The 18548-nt window shown below is 41.1% G+C and overlaps 1 protein-coding gene across 1 annotated transcript; it reads right to left on the reverse strand.

Moving 5' to 3' along the window:
* Positions 1-945: 945 nt before the first annotated feature.
* On the reverse strand, positions 946-13119 carry capn12 (calpain 12). The gene is made up of 22 exons (XM_076101001.1): positions 12919-13119; positions 11874-11943; positions 10758-10876; positions 7841-7974; positions 7549-7720; positions 7384-7467; positions 6640-6725; positions 6473-6550; positions 5630-5829; positions 5289-5542; positions 5176-5187; positions 4964-5043; positions 4341-4463; positions 3683-3719; positions 3522-3593; positions 3390-3435; positions 2994-3055; positions 2184-2252; positions 1982-2060; positions 1757-1873; positions 1218-1270; positions 946-1109 (listed from the first exon to the last, which is right to left on the reverse strand). Exons 1-22 carry the CDS (start codon positions 13117-13119, stop codon positions 1083-1085), a joined length of 2175 nt encoding a protein of 724 aa, XP_075957116.1. The 3' UTR covers positions 946-1082.
* Positions 13120-18548: the final 5429 nt, after the last annotated feature.

The raw sequence follows: 18548 nt of genomic DNA on the forward strand, positions 1-18548 counted from the left end.
AGTATAAGAGTCCCGTCAGGCCTATAGATAGCTGGGTTTACAGCCATGTGGAGGCCACAGACACAAACAAGAGAAAGCACAGGGTTTAGAAAGATAAAAATAAAACAGTAAAGCAGGTAGCATTGATGGAGAGGCCGGACACATGAATCTACTGGTCCTTCCTGTCTCGCTCTTCCTCCTTCTCTCTTCTCTCTTCCTCCTTCTCTCTGTTGCAATGTAGATGGACGGCAGCTGAGGACAACCTGTGTGCACTCACCTAATGATGAACAGGAAGTGGTGTGTGAGCAAAGGTCCTATTAATAGCAGCATGTGTAGAAAAGGGACATTTGCTCGCTGATGTGTGAGTGTGCAGTTAGCACCTGTGAGTGTGACAGGGAGGAGGAGGATGCAGATTGTGAGACTCAGACAGTTACTAGAGAGAACAGGAGGGGGGAGAAAGAGTGAGGGATGGATGGAGGGAGCGAGGGAACGTAGTGGAGGAGGGGGCGAGTGTGTGTTGACGCTGTACGTGGCGTCAGTGCGATAAGAATAGAGATGCTGCGTGCAGCGCTGCTGAGACATAAACCTCACACCCTCGGTGGGGCAGGCAGCGCTCTCTCTGACTGTGTGTGTGTGCACAGATATTTCCCAGAGTATGCTCATGTGTGCATGGATGAGTAAACTCTTGGGCTTGCAGTGATTTTACACATTGTGTAATTAAAGGTATATGTAGGCTACCATTTTATTCACATTTCATTTTTTCCAAACCCATTTCCTTTTCATCAGAACAGAATTTCTAAAGAGCGACTTGATGAAATGATAATTACTTTGAGAAAACGGGTCATAATGTGGACTCTATTTAGGTTTTCAAACAATTTTCTTGTTAATGACAAAAGGAATAAGGACCCCTTTAAACTCACATAATTATGAAATACCCTTTATTATGTGGAGTAATGCAAAGCATGAACAAGGCCACCGCTGGTTCTTTGTAATAAGGCACACATGAAGGAACTGTTTTAAAATACAGTCGTCTATGTGGTAGAATCAGCAGCATGCTGTGGCTCAGCTGGGTCTAACGTGGAGACCCTCTTCATAAAGCATCTTCACACCATCAGGAACTGAATCAGCCACTGTAGAGGGACAACCGGTGAACAGAGAGCAGAATGTAAAAAAAAAGAAAAGACTTGTCCAGGTCGGTATATGAACACAAATCAGAGCATATTTGGCCAGATACTCACAGAGTTGATGCCTCTGTCTTTCACCTCTTGACTGGTCTCTGATTCATACAGCGCTGAGGAGAAGAGGAGAGGACATGACTGCATGTCTCTGCAAAGGCTCAACATCCAGTAAATTCTGCATCCAGTTTAGCATTCATTTTCAAAGCACATATCCTGACAAGTATCCTGAATTTATTTAGAGCTCTAAATACACATAAAACATGTTGCGTAAACAAGCTGTGCACATGTAGATCATCTAAAAGCTAATTGTAAAATGCCACTATAGGCCACATGTGTAACATTTATGTTTGTGCATCATAATCACATCATGGACTTTATAATAAGATAGAGTTTTTTAAGAAGTCATTTCAGTAACAGTCTCCAGTCTGCAGTGATGGAAGAAGTAAGTAACGAAACAGTAATGTAAAAATACCCTGTTTCAAGGAATAGTTCTGAATTACAAATATAAGTAAAAGTACAGAAGTGATATAAGCAATATATAATTAAAGTAACAGAAAAGTGTTACACACAATGTGTGTGAATGTGAGTGTGAATGTTACCAAAAAGCTTCTGCATCCTGGTGACACATGACACGAAGCCGTGGAACGGCAAGTGAAGCTCTCCAGATGCAAAGCGCTCAGTCAGCAGCTCGACGACCTTACTATCACACTGTATCCCTGGAAAACAGAGGAGTGAGCGGTGGTGTGAAGATCAAACAGCCGTAACCAGCAGAGCGTGTGTGTGTGTGTGTGTGTGTGTGTGTGTGTGTGTGTGTGTGTGCATACCAACAGCTTGCAGTGCTGCACTGAGCTCAAAGGGGCTCATGGTCCCAGAAGAGTCCTCATCAAACTGGAAAAAGATGGACTGAAAAAGAAAGCAGCATCAGAATAAGTCATGATGACACAACTCTCCGTCTATTTCTGTCTTACACACACACACACACACACACACACACACACACACACACACACACACACACAGATGCACCTGCAGATGGCGCAGACTGGACAGCAGGGTTCCTGTTTGTTCACGGCTGAGACTGCAGCGCCCTTTAGTCTGCCAGCAGAGTTAAGGACAGCTCAACAGGACAGAAGACAGTGTGATAACGTTATGGGGAAGCAGAGTTCAGCAAACAGCGGGGCGGCACAATGACGCAACCGGAGGACCGGGGGTTTGAACCCCTTCGTCAGCAAGCATCAGCCTCGCTTAACTTACAAGGTTACAAGGTTCATTTATTGTCATTGTACATCAGCGTTGTACATCAAAATGCAGTTTGCAGTACCATTTTGCTCCATAACAAAAATACACACAAACACAAAGTAGCAAAATGGTACCGCAAACTGCATTCCGTTGTACAACCCTGTTGTAGAATGACAATAACTTATATATACGTACATGATGATGATATGTGTGGAGGGTGGGTGAATTTAGGAGTCTCACAGCCTGAGGATAGAAGCTGCTCAGAAGTCTGGCGATAAGGCAGCTGACACTTCTGTATCTCTTGACAGATGGCAGCAGGGTATTGTCTTTTAATATCCTGTGGGCTCTTTGCAAACACCTCTTGTCAGCAAAAATCCCTGATGTTCGTTAGATGGTACCAGAGATGTCCTGGACTGTTTAATCACACGCTGAAGAGCCCTGCTGTCCTGGGCCGTGCACATCCCCATGCCAGTTTGTGATGTGAAACTATGTGAAACTAGCAGAGGTCAATGAAGATTTTAACATGTTTATTGTCATTTGTGAGAAACGCAGAGATTGTGAGTTGTATTAAAGAATATACTGAGGACAAAAGGATACATCCTCTCCAAAGATGAGCTGTCTGCATGTCTCCAGTGGCAGATGGTAATCTTTCTCAAGAGCTGTGATTACAGGAAGAAAGGCACAGATTGATGCAGAGAAAGAAAATAAAGATTTATATTGGATTAAGATGAGGAAAGGTGAAGGTGAGGACAAGTGTAGTCACTTTTATTACTTAACCAAGCTCATTGTACTCTATCTGACTGCAGCTATGAGCCTCTGTCTAGACTGTTGACCTCAGTGGCTCCACTGGGCCAACTTTTGAAGGGAACGCGTCACTACTTTGCTCCCATCTAGTGGCCATTACAGGTATGCTATAGTCAAATATCACTTGAGGATTCCCATGTTCAGACGCAGCTAAAACATGGAAAACCCTGATATACTGGAGAGTTTAACCTGTGTTGAACAGCTTCATGAGCTCCTTGGCGTTCAGTCTGTCATCCTGAGGGGGAGAAAGAAGAAATCAGAAAACCAAAGGCCCCAAATTTACACTTTTGTTAATGTAGAACAATGATGAGGACTTCTTACTGCAACAGCCTCCTCATCAAAAGCCCTCTGAACTCTCACTTGATCCTCTGGGGAGACGGGAGTAGCCATAACCTGTCGGGAACAAACACACCAAACAAACATAAACATACTGTATTCTAAGCCGCTGTTTTAACGTGTTCGGACGAGACCACTGAACTCACCTGGAGGAAGCCAGAGGAGCAGGTGAAGTCCTGAGTCCTGGAACACAAAGTCCACACCAGATCGTCTCTTGAATTATACTTTTATACAGTTTGAACCTTACAAACACCCAAATAATGTTTGCTATGGGCTCAGATACGATAGCATTAAGTATTACCAGCAAAATGTACTTAAAGTTTCCAAATTAAAGTTGCTAATTATTCAGTTTAAATTATGAGTTGTTTTTAATCTTATGCCCACAAGATAATATTTAGTGCAAAAAAAACAACAACCTTTATTTTTATTATAGGTGACCTCATTAGTACTCGTACTGCTCTCAGCTGTTTAATTCACTGTTGTTTGTAACAGAAGCCACTAAAGGTGCTTTTATCAGCCTGTTGATGTTGTGACTAATTACATAGTAGTGTAATGTTGTAAATGAGTGGAGGTGCAGCGGAGTGTGGGTGACTATGACTGTGCCTTTGAGTGCGAGTGAGGCAGGAGGTGATTCAGGGAGCCTACAGGAAGTGTTATAATATTTACACAAGGTTGTTAATAAGTGGAGCTGTTTTTCTGAGACCAGGCTAGTATTGTAACTTTCAATAAAACATTAGTCTCTTGATTTCTGTCCCCAGTTTTGGAATCTTTTAGGCCATCAAAGAAAAGTCCTCTCCATCTCACCCCAGAGTGTTTCCGGTCTTGGAGAAAATGCGGAGAAAGAATTCTCCCGGCTGGTTGGGTCGATAGGTGGAAGCCATGATGATGTAGTTACCCGGGTCCAGATGCAGCTTCCTCCACGCACCCCTGTGGCACAAAATGAATGAATTTATGTATGAAGACAACATGACTCATGTGTTTAATAGCTGCCACCATCAGAGCCATGAGCAACAATGGTTACTCTTAAATAAGTTTTACATATATTGTCTCTGTTTTATCTGTATGTATGTCGTATTGTTTTTGTCTCCTCTTGACAAATTTATTTTTGGATGATAAAGTAAAATTCTATTTAATTCTATTTGAATTTTCTCACCAGATGAAGAAAATTACTGAAATTACTCATCAAGCTTTGCATTTATTTGGAGAAGTATTACTTGGTTTTGTGTGCACGCAGGTTTGTTACGTTGAGGTACAAATATAAGGAGTACAAATTGGGTTTGCACTCGATTCAGTGCACCAGTAACACAGGATGTTTTACTCTGGTCTACAGTCCCTACAAAGTAAAAGCACCAGAACCACATTTTCTGCTGTTACGAACAGATTGTTAAATAATTACTTTTAAGCGTTTCCTCATGATGGTCTTTTACCTCTGAGCCCGATATTTCCCAGAGCGACCCACGGGCGGATTTGTCATGAAGAATTTGCGGCTCAGACACACATCCTGAAGCTGTATGAAGAAAGATATAACAAGTTCTTATGTTAAGAAAAACAAAACATCGTGAAGGATATAAGATATAAGATGTTAATTTAAGCACATAATAAAAGACAATGTACAATCTATTGCCCATGAGATGCTCACCTCAGAAGGAACCTGCAAAAAATAAAATAAACACAAAGACGCGTGTGAGTTTATTCAGAAACAGTATCACAACGTTCAATAAATCAATAAGTAACAAATAAAGCAGATGTGACCTTGTAGATATGGAAAGCGATGTAGAGGAAGTGGACTTTAGTCTTCTTCCTGCGGTTTTTCTGCAGCAGCTCCACCAACACGGTGCACTGTTTGGCCTTCTCCTTCTGTTTCTCTGCTCTCTTCTTCTCCTCTGGGGTTATCTCCTCATCCTCATCCTCGTCATCTTCATCCCCCTCATCGTCTTCATCGTCCTCTTCCGCCAGGTCCTGCTCCGTGAGAACCAACTGGAACTGAGGATTCTTCCAGAACGATCCTAAGGAAATAAAATATGATGAATCATGAAATGATCCAGGTGAGGTTTTGAATGCATATTTGTGCAAGTACAAATTCATAAACATACGGTTGTATCTGCGGCTACCGCCAGCAGAGCTCCCCGATACCCAGAATCCTTCATGTTCACTGATGGTCCAGGTAGATGGAGAGGAGGGAGACGAGGGAGAGGAAGGAGAGGCAGGTGTCTTTTCCTCCACAAGAGTGTCAGGATTCACACTGCAGAGCTCCACGATGTCGAACAGGCTGCTGAAGTCCTCGGCACTGATCCTGATAGAGAGGGTCGTTTACATCAGAGAGCTTATTGTATGCGAGTGGCAGTATTTACTCAAGTACTGTACGTACAAATGTAATTCACTTAACTTGAGTATTTCCATTTTATGCAGCTTTATACAGATATTGCACTACACTTAACACCTGACAGATTCAGTTACTACTTTGTTTAGTGTAAGAAGTAGAACAATTCCAAACTATTGAAATAAACTCTTTGGATCAGTTGTAAAATCCATTGTCACAAAAGTGAAAACAAGGCTATTTTCTGTGCTCATGAACAGTTGACTTTTAAGAGATACAAGGTTCTCAAGGGACCGCGACGCTACAAACATGATGATTTTATAGGATTTGATGTGTGCTGTAGATCTAACTAGCCAACAGTTAATAAGGGAGTAAAAGACATCCACACACATTAATACAGTAGTAATATTAATCTAGAATCATCATATAGAACATTGACAGAATGAGTATACTTTTAATTTAAGTACTCTACAATTTATATTATACTTTTACTGAAGTAAAGTTTTAGATTCAGGACATGTACATGTAGTGGAGCATTCTCATGGTGCGGTATTAGTACTTTTACTTAAATAAAGGATCTGTGAACTTGTTCTGTAAGTTTGTGTGTTTTAGCACGTACCAGAAGTCTCCATCTTCTTTCTTTTTCAGCTCAATCCTTTCCTTCTCTGCTTTGACCACGTCATCCCACTCTTTACTCCTGCAGTCACACATACACAAAGAGAAACCGCGTGAGTGTGCTCTTTCTCTCCCCTGTATACAATGTGCACAAGCAGGAAGCTCCCTCACTTGTCACTCCAGGGTCCACGATATTCAACAAAACCCCAGGGGTTCCTCAGCCTCAGCAACAAAATCTCATCCGACACTTTTGTTACCTAAGAAGTGAAGAGAAGAAGAAACTAATTCACAAGTAAAGTCTCAATAAAGTAAAGTTTCAATCACAACTTTTAAACAAACACGGCACGTCTTTAAAGTGCTCAAAATATAAAGAGAAGGAAATTGAATCATCTGCAATTCCATGACAAAAAAAGAAGATCATGTGACACGATCAAAAGCTCCAGAACACCTTCTGAGGGACCTTGTGCTAAGATTAATTTTGCTTACTCATGAAATATGATACGATTAGATCAGGTCAGAGATGGATGATGAGATTAAGTTTAATTCCAGTGAGATCATACACACTTAGATTCCATTTTTTAATTACAGTGAAACAGATGAGATGAAATGGAATAACATGACTTGCAATGACATTAGATTATTAGATTACGTTAGATTAGATAACGTCAGTTGTTTGGATGAGATGGGTTTAGATTAGATTAAAGGAGATTAGATTAAATTTCAAGGAGATTATATGACATTAAATTACATCCATTTCACATGAAATTACATTAAATGGTTTTAGATTCCGGTCTTTGGGGAGAAAACGATCATTGCAGTAACAAAGAGCACAGTAAAACTACGTAATGATAACGATGCAATTATAAATACTGGCAGTGACTCAGTGCTGCAGCGTCGTCTCTGTGTCATACTGACCTTGTCGGTGTCGGTGATGGCGTAAGCGTGGCCCTTTATCAGCCCGTCTCCTGTCACTTTACCAATATCGTGGTTGCTGCTGGCCTGTGAAGACAAAGAGAGCAACTCGTGGCTCTAAAGTAGCATCCAGCTGTGTAGTGTGAACTTCCAGACGTGTGTACACACCTGGATGAAGCAGCTGAGCAGGCTGCCTTGAGACAGGGCGGCTGTCAGAGACCTCCAGAGGACCCGAGGGGTACGAGATGAGACCTGCAGCGAGTATGCGATTCCTCCTGTGAAATCCTCCATCCCCTCTGAAATGTTGCCCCCCTTCAGGCTTCCGTAGCACCCAACTAACCTTCATAAGATGAGGTGAGAAAGTGTATTTGTATCCAATCACTGTAGCTACACACACACACGCAAAGGGTGATATCAGACATTACAACCCAGAAACATATGCTTGGTAGTGGAAACTGACTTGGCATAGGCCTTCTCCACCAGGGCGCTCCAATACTCGTGGCGGGTGTGAGAGTAGCTGAAGAGCAGACGGCCTTCGCGTACTGGCAGCCAGTCATCCACAACCACCTCCACCCACTCACCATACTGCCAGAACTGCACAGGGACACACGGGGAGAGGGATGGTGAGCACAGAGAAACAGAAATGGATGTAATGAATCAGGAGGAACGATAACAAGGAGGAAGACAAAGTGTAACGAGACCTGAACTGTATGTCCCAAATATTTCCCTTTTACCTGCAACAACTGATTGTTTTTAGTGGAGTTGTGTTTGTGTCCACTTGATGAAGTCCAATACTCACTCTCTTTTAGCTCTCCACCAACTCCTGAGAGACATCTGACTTTTTAGCTGCTAAACGCTGCACCATGCCAACCAGCTATTCTCTAACTGTGTCCGTTTATTGTTTTCTTCCCCTCCCTTTTATTTTTCATCAAAAACAGCTGGAAACGACGCTATTAGAGCAGTAAGAGTGAACCAAAACAATAAAGCTGCAAAAACAATGAGCGGAAACAAACTAAAAAGCTCAGTAGAGATGAGTAATTATCTTTATCTGTAGGTTCATGAGCTACTCCTTCATAAAGGAGCAATCCTTATTGTAATAATATTGATTTAAGCCTCTTTAAAGCAAAATTCTGTAACTTTTAACGGAAGAAATAACACATTATTCTTCTTACAAATAAAAGCTGCATTTAGAGGCAATACAACGCACCGTCGCTCAATTCAGTGCAATATTTTTGGTAACTGTCCATTTAGTGGAAATGGATTTGGGATGAGGAGAGCAGGCAATGCCAATAGTGTCACATCATATACTTGTCATATACCTTTTATGAAATTAAATTTGGGGTTATTTCATTGTAACTATCACTGATCTGTAACTGCATTTTGAATATTTTATACCTCTGTTTATTCCATTATATTTAATTTTTGTAAAACTTTGATTTAATTTAGTTATTTTAAAACCCTTTTGTATGCCTTCGGGGCCTAATAATAGCTCAAAACATCCCCTAACATGAATGCCGGGTGTGTGTAGATATGCTCACCGAACGTTTGGCACATTTTACTGACTACCTTTTAATACATCTCATGTATTGTAAATCACTTTAAATTGTCTTGTTGTTGGAAGATGCTAAGAACTTGTCTTATTGAACCATGTGATACTAAACTATCTCATGACATATTCAAGCACAAATCAAAGACATAAATATGTTTACAGTGAATCAAAACTGAATGAAGAAAATGATCCATTAAAGGACGAGTTAAATAAACACACTGTTCTCTTGACTATTCATAAAACCACCTCCCGGGGCAGTTAGTGTTCATGACCAGGGGTGTGTACTGTACTGCTCAGCTGTGTGTACACTGCAGCGGCTTACAGCAGGCCTGCACTGGCCTTTCATAGCTGTGTGTGTGTGTGTGTGTGTGTCCCAAGGGTAGGCACTACCTGCATGTTTGGACTGCTCTCCCATCAGCCTGACAGGGAAGAATGAGTTTCCAGTCCCTCCGTCCAGCTTGTCAAGTCATGTCATGTTCTCCCTAACAGTCTAGGTTAAACGCTCCAGAGCATCATAATCACTGAGCAGAAGCTGTAAAAAAGATCTATATCCAACTGTTTGCTTTGACACGATTGATACGTCTAACAGCGTGATATTCTATTGATCTGTGCAGGTCAGAGCGTGTGGATGATTACCTCTCTAGATTAGAATCACCACTTCTAAAGGTGATAAAGATAAGGTTTTATGTTCGTCTCTTCTTAGGTGTGAGACCATCATGCAGTGATGACTGCAGGATGAGTTGATACCCGTTTGATCCATTCATTAAATGCCTGAGCTGTGACAGCTCAACAACTACAGCAATACGCATCTCAGGAATAGCCCAATCAGATAATTCTTCAGAGACTGAGGATCAGTGTTGTCTTACATGAAGGAACATGAGCATGTCTGAACTAGGTATATAAATCAAACTTAATCTTGTATGTCCATAATGTGCTTGAATATTTAACACACACACACACAAACACAAACTGTGTGTTGTATTTGGCATGTGTTCAGCACAAATTGTGCCTCAATAAAATACGAAATGACATATGAGCACGACCGTTCTACCTCTATGTGTAATGTGTACACTCTTGGCCCCAGGTTGAGTTTGTGTTTTTTTTTTTAGAGTAAACAAAAAAGTATGGAACAAGTAACTTCACTATTATCTGCAATAATAAATGTCATGAAACTAGATTTTCACTTTAGACAAGGCCTCATGGTGAGGTAATAAAGTGAGGAACCCCACTTAAAGAGTAACTCTACAGATTTTAGGGGGAAATTGTTGGTGTTAGAGCTGCATTGAGGACCATGTTTTGATCAGGAATAAAAATGGTTTCTGTGGTCATGCTGCGTCAATTTTGATCTTATTTTCCAAAACTATCCATCATGAGTCCAATGTTATAGAAGTTCAATACTTAATCAGTGGAGTACTCCATTAAGGCTCTGATTATGTCAGTTGATATTGTCCTTTGTCCTGTCTCAAACAAAGTTACATATTACCACAGGAGCGTCAAATAAGTAGAGCCACACCTTTAAACTAAAATGCATATCGTATTTGCAATAAATGGTTAAAACCTCAGCTTATCATGAGGATGTGCTTTCCTATAGAATATTAAGCAACATGTCTAGGCTAAGAGAAGATGAGATTGAGCTACAATGGCATGTATGGTACACTAAAGCATAACAATATGAGCAAGACTGTTTTCATTTGTGTGTTTTTTTCCTGTTGGTCAGCAGCGAACAATGTGTGAGTAACAGTTGGCTTGATTGGAGGTCTAATTTTGCAACTTTTCTCATTAGAAAGAAAGGGGCGGGGAGTCAGAGGTTCTGTGTTTTGCATTTTACCCTAAAATGGAAGATCCCTGCGTAAGGCTTGGACAGGCTTTGGTTGGGTGGCACCACCTTCACAAAGAGTTTGGGGTGCATGGTGAGAGAGGACAGGGCTGCCAGCAGCCAACAGTTACCTGGTAAACAAAAAGAAACACATGAAGCTGGTACGGACACATCTTAAATGATTCTTAGTGTTCTGTAATGATTGCTTTCAGGGCCTCTCTCTCTCTCTCTCTCTCTCTCTCTCTCTCTCTCTCTCTCTCCCCCGCCCCTCTCTCTCTCTCTCTCTCTCTCCTCTTCCTCTTCCTCTCTCTCTCTCTCTCTCTCTCCTCTTCCTCTTCCTCTCTCTCTCCCCCCCTCTCTCTCTCTCTCTCTCTCTCTCTCCTCTTCCTCTTCCTCTCTCTCTCTCTCCTCTTCCTCTCTCTCTCTCCTCTTCCTCTTCCTCTCTCTCTCCTCTTCCTCTCTCTCTCTCTCTCTCTCTCTCTCACGTATAATAAGCCACATTCCTCTGACAGCAAACACCTGTTCTATGTTATTTCTCTGGAGAGGTTGCAGTAAAACACATCCTGATATAGAGTTTGGAACAAGAAGGACAAGAACATAAAATTGGTATTGATCTAATCAACATATCTGCACATAACTGGTGACATAAACCAACAATTTAGAAATCCCAGAGGATGAAGGAAAGCTTGCTGTTGTGAAGAAAACTATTTTCTAGTTCACCACAAATAAGAAACACACTGAACAACACAGATATTTGAGCAGAGTCTGCGGGCTGTTAACAACAGGGCTATGATGGCGTCTGGACCCCTGCAGATTTGGGGTTTAGGGAACACAGAGTGTCACTCCTCTTTCCCCCTCACTGTGTGTTTGAAGTTTGGTCCCTGGGGCTGTGCGGGGCAGACATCATGTTATGATGTCACTGCATTTCAATGAAATGAATAGAAACAAACTGAACAACGAGAAGGGCTCTTGCAGCTTTTGGTTATGTGGATTTAACTCTTCCAAGATGTTATGCAACGCCAGTTTAAGACAATTCAGCATGACGAACATTCCATTTTCTCATTCCTTTGGGAGATTAGAGGAGCAGTGGGCAGGAGAGACAGAAGTTGAAGTTTTCCTGATACTCACCCAGTTGGCCCTGACAGATGTCAGTGGTCCCAATCGTGCCCTCCACAAACACAGCGTTCTCACTGATGTCCTGAGAGACGGAGCAAGAGGAGGACAATATGAGCACAACATGATAAAACACCACAACCCACATCAGTAATTGCGAAAAGAGAAGACGCTTTAAGAAAAGGTGAGACGATTAGCATCAATTTTGTATAATATAATATAGCAAAAACTACAAAAATATCTCCAGTTCCAGCTTCTAAAGTGTGAATATTTGCTGGTTATATTGGTGGTATGAAACTGAACATCTTTGGGTTTTGGACTGTTGGTTGGATAAAACAAGACATTTTGAGAACTTTGAGAAAATATGACGATTTCTAATTTCTGGCATTTTATTGACCAAACAATTAATCAAGAATCAATCGGTACGGCCCTAAAATTTATAATATCCTAAGTCTTAAATCTTCTTCATGCAGTTTACACACTTTGTCAATGTATTATATTAGTTTAGGATGCAATATGTGACTGAACATACATGTGTGCTGTCAATTATTATCTTCAAAGATCTACCCTTCTGGCTTGGAGATATTTAAAGAAATACTTTCAGTATTATTTCTGTTATTTCTGTTATTAACTTTGTCTCTTAAGGAAACTGCTTCCTCAGACCTGAACCACACCTGGTTAAATATCAGCATGTCTACAACTCTGCAAACAGTCTTGATTAGAGTTCCTGTGAAGAAGCAATGCTAGGGAATACATTTCACATTATTTTATTGTGTAGCCATTTGTTTAAATATACAAGTGGCCAAAACAAGTACATGCAGTCAACTTTCCTTTATCTCAAACTAAATGTTGGTATGCCTGCAGAATATGCTTTAAATATGGCAGCATATTCTCAAATATGAATTTCTTTTGTTTTGGACGTAGAGGAAGCTGTAACATGACATGATTATTAGTTATTTTACAACTTAAAATGTGTCAATTGTTTGAATAAAGACCAAAAAACGCCCTACCACATCTCGATAACAACTGGCACGTTACACGCATGCACAACTTTGTCTACCTTGGGTCGCTGCCACTTGATCGCCTTTTTTGGATCCGGATCTTCCGGCATACCGATGGACTTCTGCTCAGGTAGAAAGGTTGGATCAGCAAACAGCTTTCCGGACTTCAGACATTCTTCCAGGAGAGTCTTGAAGTCCTGATCCATGAACTTGATCGGGTTCACGATGGAGCCCAGAGGTGCCTTCTTGTCAGTCTCCATGCTGTTAGTGAATCTGCAGACAATGTTCATCTGCAAAAGTGGGTTTGAGCAGCCGGTGCTTAAATACAGATCAAAGCGCACACCCACCGCAGCCAGCGAGGGACACTCGGAGCGCCTCCCCGGCTCTGCCCTGACCGGAAAGGTATGCAGAGCGCCAGGGGCCGTGGAGACCTGGAGTCGGAGTAATGTCACGGTGCCAACAGCCTCTTTGATCACCGTGATTTATCTTCCATTCATCACTAGTGGTCCAGAGAGGCCAGAGAGAGGCAACAAGCTTCTATAAGAAGCTTCTATCAGGCTGCAAGAACCAGGACTTTGGAGTTTTTTTGGATTTCATACCATACTATACTTTTCTGTTGAATCCGGGAGGCTGCTTACATATAAAGTAAATCAGAGGAGACCACCTTCAGTTGTCTCAAACTGACGCTAGGTGTCAGTCTACTCCACATAAAGGCACCGGACCACAAACCACCTCAGCTATCAATAGAGGACATTAACTAAGACTGTGGTGATGATGAAGATGATAAATAAGCAGGTGAGGAGAAAGGCATTTAAAAAAATAAAAAGAGGTCTGTTCAGCTAACTGAAAGAATCACATTGTTTAATTACTTACAAGATGTATAGAAGAAGCACACAACAAATAATGAATTTAATTATGACAAGGACCATATCAGATATAATTGCAATTCTTAGTATTATTTGTCACCTAGAAGATGCCTGATAAACTCGCTGTACCCAAGAGCCCCCTGGGGGGGTTTAGCGTACAGCTTGTCATACAATGCACTTCTCAGAAACGAATATAATGAATGCTACACACATGTTATATACCCACTTAACGAAGAGATTATGGGGAAAATATCATGTAAGCCATTTTACACACTGCAAACACAATTATACACAAACTAATACAATCAACTAGAAGATGTACCACAATATCACGTATTTTTCGGCATGACTCGGCGAGCTATACCCACTCCGCTTCGATATACCAAGACAAAGCTACAAGCTAACACGGACAACCGAGGTATCACAAAGCAAGAGAATTTGACACAGAATCCAGAGATATCTTCAGAATTTCTCTCCGTGAAACCAGTACAGAGCTGTGAGCAAACAAACCGCTTCACCGAATCATGGAAAGAACGGCATAATCCACCTTGGTAAAGGGTCTCAATACTCTTAAAGGGTACCTAATGACCTTTACTAAAGGTAAATTACTAAAGGTAAATAATTCCTCGTTTCCCGGCTAAATACACTGTTGCTACGTATATCCTGTCTGTTTCTCATCTGTTTCCGGAAGAAGGGGGGTCAACCAGGCTTGTGGGACCGGGGGGGAAGGAATTTGAATTTTGGCGAATGGAATTTTACGCAGGGCGAGGAGCGGCGCGTTTTTGATTTTTACTGGCTAACGATTCTGTCAATCAACACCAGGCTACTCCCACTGAATTCCTGAGACTCTGACACATCGAAGGAGGTCTCATTCACTCAAATTGACCAATCATAGGCTGAGATAGCCTCACATAGACACAGGCAAACTGCAGTCAGACGAGAATGGATCCATTAGTGGGGCAGATTAGTGAAACAATCTTTCACTTGGTGATACAACCAACAAATTTGGCACAAATTATCTTCAAGACCTATATTTTCAAAAAAGCCCGGTATCCACGATGGAAAAACAATATGGCCGCCATTTTCCAAGATGGCCGCCAGCAAATGCCAATATATGCGATTTACAGATATACAGGGCTAATTAGATAGCATTTGGGACACTAAACTATACTAGAACTACAGTTAGCACTACAGTTAGTAGACTACAACTACAGCAAGTACACTAATTAGCCGACACTGAACCCCATGCTGAGTCTCACAGCAATGATGTCACCAATGATGTCACCAGCCCTGGTTGTGCTTTGACATCACTCTTTTATTAACAGAATGTCACCTCATATAGATCACTCAAAACATTTTAATTTGGATCAAAAAGATAACTTGGAACTTGGACTACTACTTCATCCAGCTGAAACCTAATCTCTGATCAAAGAACGACAAAAAGTATGAATTTTGAGTAACAAATGGCCGCCATCTTGAACAATTGCGACCATATTGAATTTTTATTGGCACCATTGAATTTCTCGTGTCAAAATACATACATTTTGATGTCTAGATTATTAAAATATGTCCAGCCATTCAATTTCTACACTGAAAAACCTATTCACATTTTCGGCGACGGCCATCTTAAAAAATCTTGGATTTTCAGGTGGATACCGGGCTTTTCTGAAAGAGTAGTTCCTAGGCATTATTCATGCCAAATTTGGTGCTTGTATCACCAAGTGAAAGATTCTAATGGAATATTGACTTAATTAATCTGCTGCACTACATGTTTCACAGCTCAGATAGGATCCAGGCTGTCAAAAATGATGCCAAACTGCTGTATTTGGATAGATTGAACACTATTAGTGATAAAACAAGTGAAATATATAGTTGAAAAAGCAAATGTGATTTCAATTGGCATTAGTGTGTTAATAATACCAATTTTATAATAATGTTTATTTGATTTTAATACAAGGCTTCATCAATGCTTTTACACGTGCTTCATAGATCAATTATACGCCATTAATGAGAACAAATCTTTGGTTGCCAGGTCGTGAATCTATGTCCTCCTTTAACAGAACAATTTGTCTCTTTTTTTTAGCTTTTTAGTTCATCAGACTGCTCCAACAAACCTTTGATGGACTGGAAAATTACAAAAACTAAGAATATATTAACATTTATAACTGCATAGTTGAATGGCTTATTATAAAGTGAGATTCAACGACTCAACAGCCAGATACATTTTACAACTTGGCAACCCAAACGTTGTTCTAATTAAAGGTTTGTATTTGATCTATTATTCATGCTGTATTATGATGTTGTACCCTGAACAAAGTAAACAAACAAAAAAATATTCCAATGGAGAAACATTATTTCACCATTTTCCAACACGGCTCTTTGTGCAGTTTCTTTCTTTTTTGTCTTATTTACAACACTTACAATTACCTTGAAATAAAATAATCTCCTCTAATTGACAGATTTTTTAAACTTGTTTCCAGAACACTGACTGTCAGCCCTTCAACATATAACAATGTAGACTATTCATAGGGATTGTTTTGCTGCGATGCTTATATTGACCAAACAGTTTTCGGAAGGGGTGCTTTGGCTCCCTAGACCACTTATTAACTCTGATCGGGACTCAAATGATCTGAAGTGGAGATTCAGTTACCGTCCCCCTCCTTTCTCTCTCTCTCTCTCTCTCTTGTGTCTGTCACTCATTATATTTAGGTGGATATCCATCTCCAATAAACTCTTGTCCTGCGGTGCTCAATGCAGGCCTCTTCAGGCGTCTCCAGGCGTCTCCAGGCGTCCCTCCATCACACGCCTGATTACACTCAAAACGTGAGACTGACCAGGACTAAACAAACAAGAAGAATAGCGACACAGATCCACCTAATGGTCACCATTTAACTCCATTCATGGGCTCTCCATTATGTCCGTTTGGTCTTTGAGAACGGGATTATAGGAAGCCTCAGCGACAAAGGTCAGAGGGCTGAGCAGACACTCCCACACCTCCATGACCTGCTCTGATCCCACGACCCCGGCACCAGCATCCCCCGGGCCCCCCCCCCCCCTACTCTCCCCGCTGGTTAAGCGGCTTTGTCCCGGCTCGTTTTCTGCCGCATCACTCACAGAAATTACACCGGACTGAGCGGGTCAGGAGATAATGAGCAACTCAGAGGAGAAACCAATAGAATATACCTGTAATATACTTGTTTTATCTTTCTAATTATGGTGTTTTTGATGTCTGTAGTCTTATCTTATTAATTAATTATCTTAATACTGAGGCAGATGTATAGGCAATATATTTGATGGATTGTTCTAATGTAATTCATGGTTAAACTCATGCTGAAGTTTAGTCACATTATTAGTTGCTGCTGGTTTTCAGTAGGGCAGTAAAGAACCACTATATTTTCTTTTTTGGGGGGATTTTATTTAACATACATTTTACCTTATAGTTCTACTCAACTTCATTTTAGTGGAAGATGCATTGTTATTTCAATCCATTACATTCATTTGACAGCACTAGTTAGTTAGCAGATTAAGACTTTTTAAACAAAGCATATCAGTCTTTAAATTATGATATATTGTTATAGATTCAGCAGCCCAACAGTATTTGAAGTAGTTAGAACGAGCTCCCCTGAAACCAAATGCTGTGCACATGTACATGCATCAGTAATAATCATTTGATAATGAAAATATCGCAATATAACTCTGATGGGGCAACACAATGAGTACCTACCACTTTGCCTACATCTAATTTCAAGGATCATTCGTATAGATGCAAAGTCTGAAACATAAAGACCTTAATAAGCTGGTTGACAGTGGATGTTTGTTCTATGTGCAGACGCGGTTAGAGGCTCCAGTTCACCTGCCCTCAGGCCTGCAGGGGACAAACACATGAAAGCATTTTCCCCTGTCATGGACTGAGCTCTATACCTCCTGACCTTACTATGCATGCTAGCAGGTAACACCTCTGACCCCAACGATGTGAGTGTGTAAGGAGGGGGGTGGGCAGGGAGGCTTGTCAAACCCAGTTTTTCTTGCATTTTTGGACATTTCTTGGCTAGACGAGAAATAAAACTGACTGACCTGAATATATTTGTTTGCGTGTGCATAATTACCTGAGCAACTGACTAACTGTGAGCTTCACAAGGAGGGTCACCAGGTGCAGCAAGTACAGAGTAGTGTGTGTGTGTGTGTATGTGTGTGTGTGTGTGTGTGTGTGTGTGTGTTTATGAAAGACAAAGAGAATAACAGCCGTTTGAGGAACAGTTTGTCAGAGAGTGTTGGAGCCGGCAGATTTTTGATTACCTCATCTCGCCATCTTCTTAAATTTGTGATTTGGTTGCACTTTTGTTCACCCTTGAAGCTCTATATATGAACAGGATGCTGCAGGTATAAATTGTGAAGAGACATTTGCCTGTAAACAGGATGTGGTGTAAAAAACACCTTTTGCCAATATTCAGGTCAACAATCCATCTCAGAGGCCCAGCTCAGACACCAAAACAATGGTGTATTGTGCCATTAAGCTACACAGGATCTTTGGCTGTCCCACCAACTGTTCAGACACAACTGCTGTCAGTCAGCCTGTCCCTATGTGCAGGCTCATGTTTAGAAGATCCTAATACATCCCGTCATGGTAACTAACAAACTGCTGGTATGAACTACGCTTGACTGAGGGGGTGGCTGTGAAACAGCTCCTCCGTCTGCAGTGCAGAAACCAAAATGGAAGCAAAATCTAGTCATGGCCCACACTGAATAATCGTGTATAACCATATCGCATCTCATTGTATCGCATTGTATTGTGTCGTATCTTAACATTTTATATCGTATAACAT

Source organism: Anarhichas minor, unplaced genomic scaffold (assembly GCF_050575085.1).
Source record: "Anarhichas minor isolate MPS153535 unplaced genomic scaffold, ASM5057508v1 ptg000026l, whole genome shotgun sequence".
Taxonomy (NCBI): Eukaryota; Metazoa; Chordata; class Actinopteri; order Perciformes; family Anarhichadidae; genus Anarhichas; species Anarhichas minor.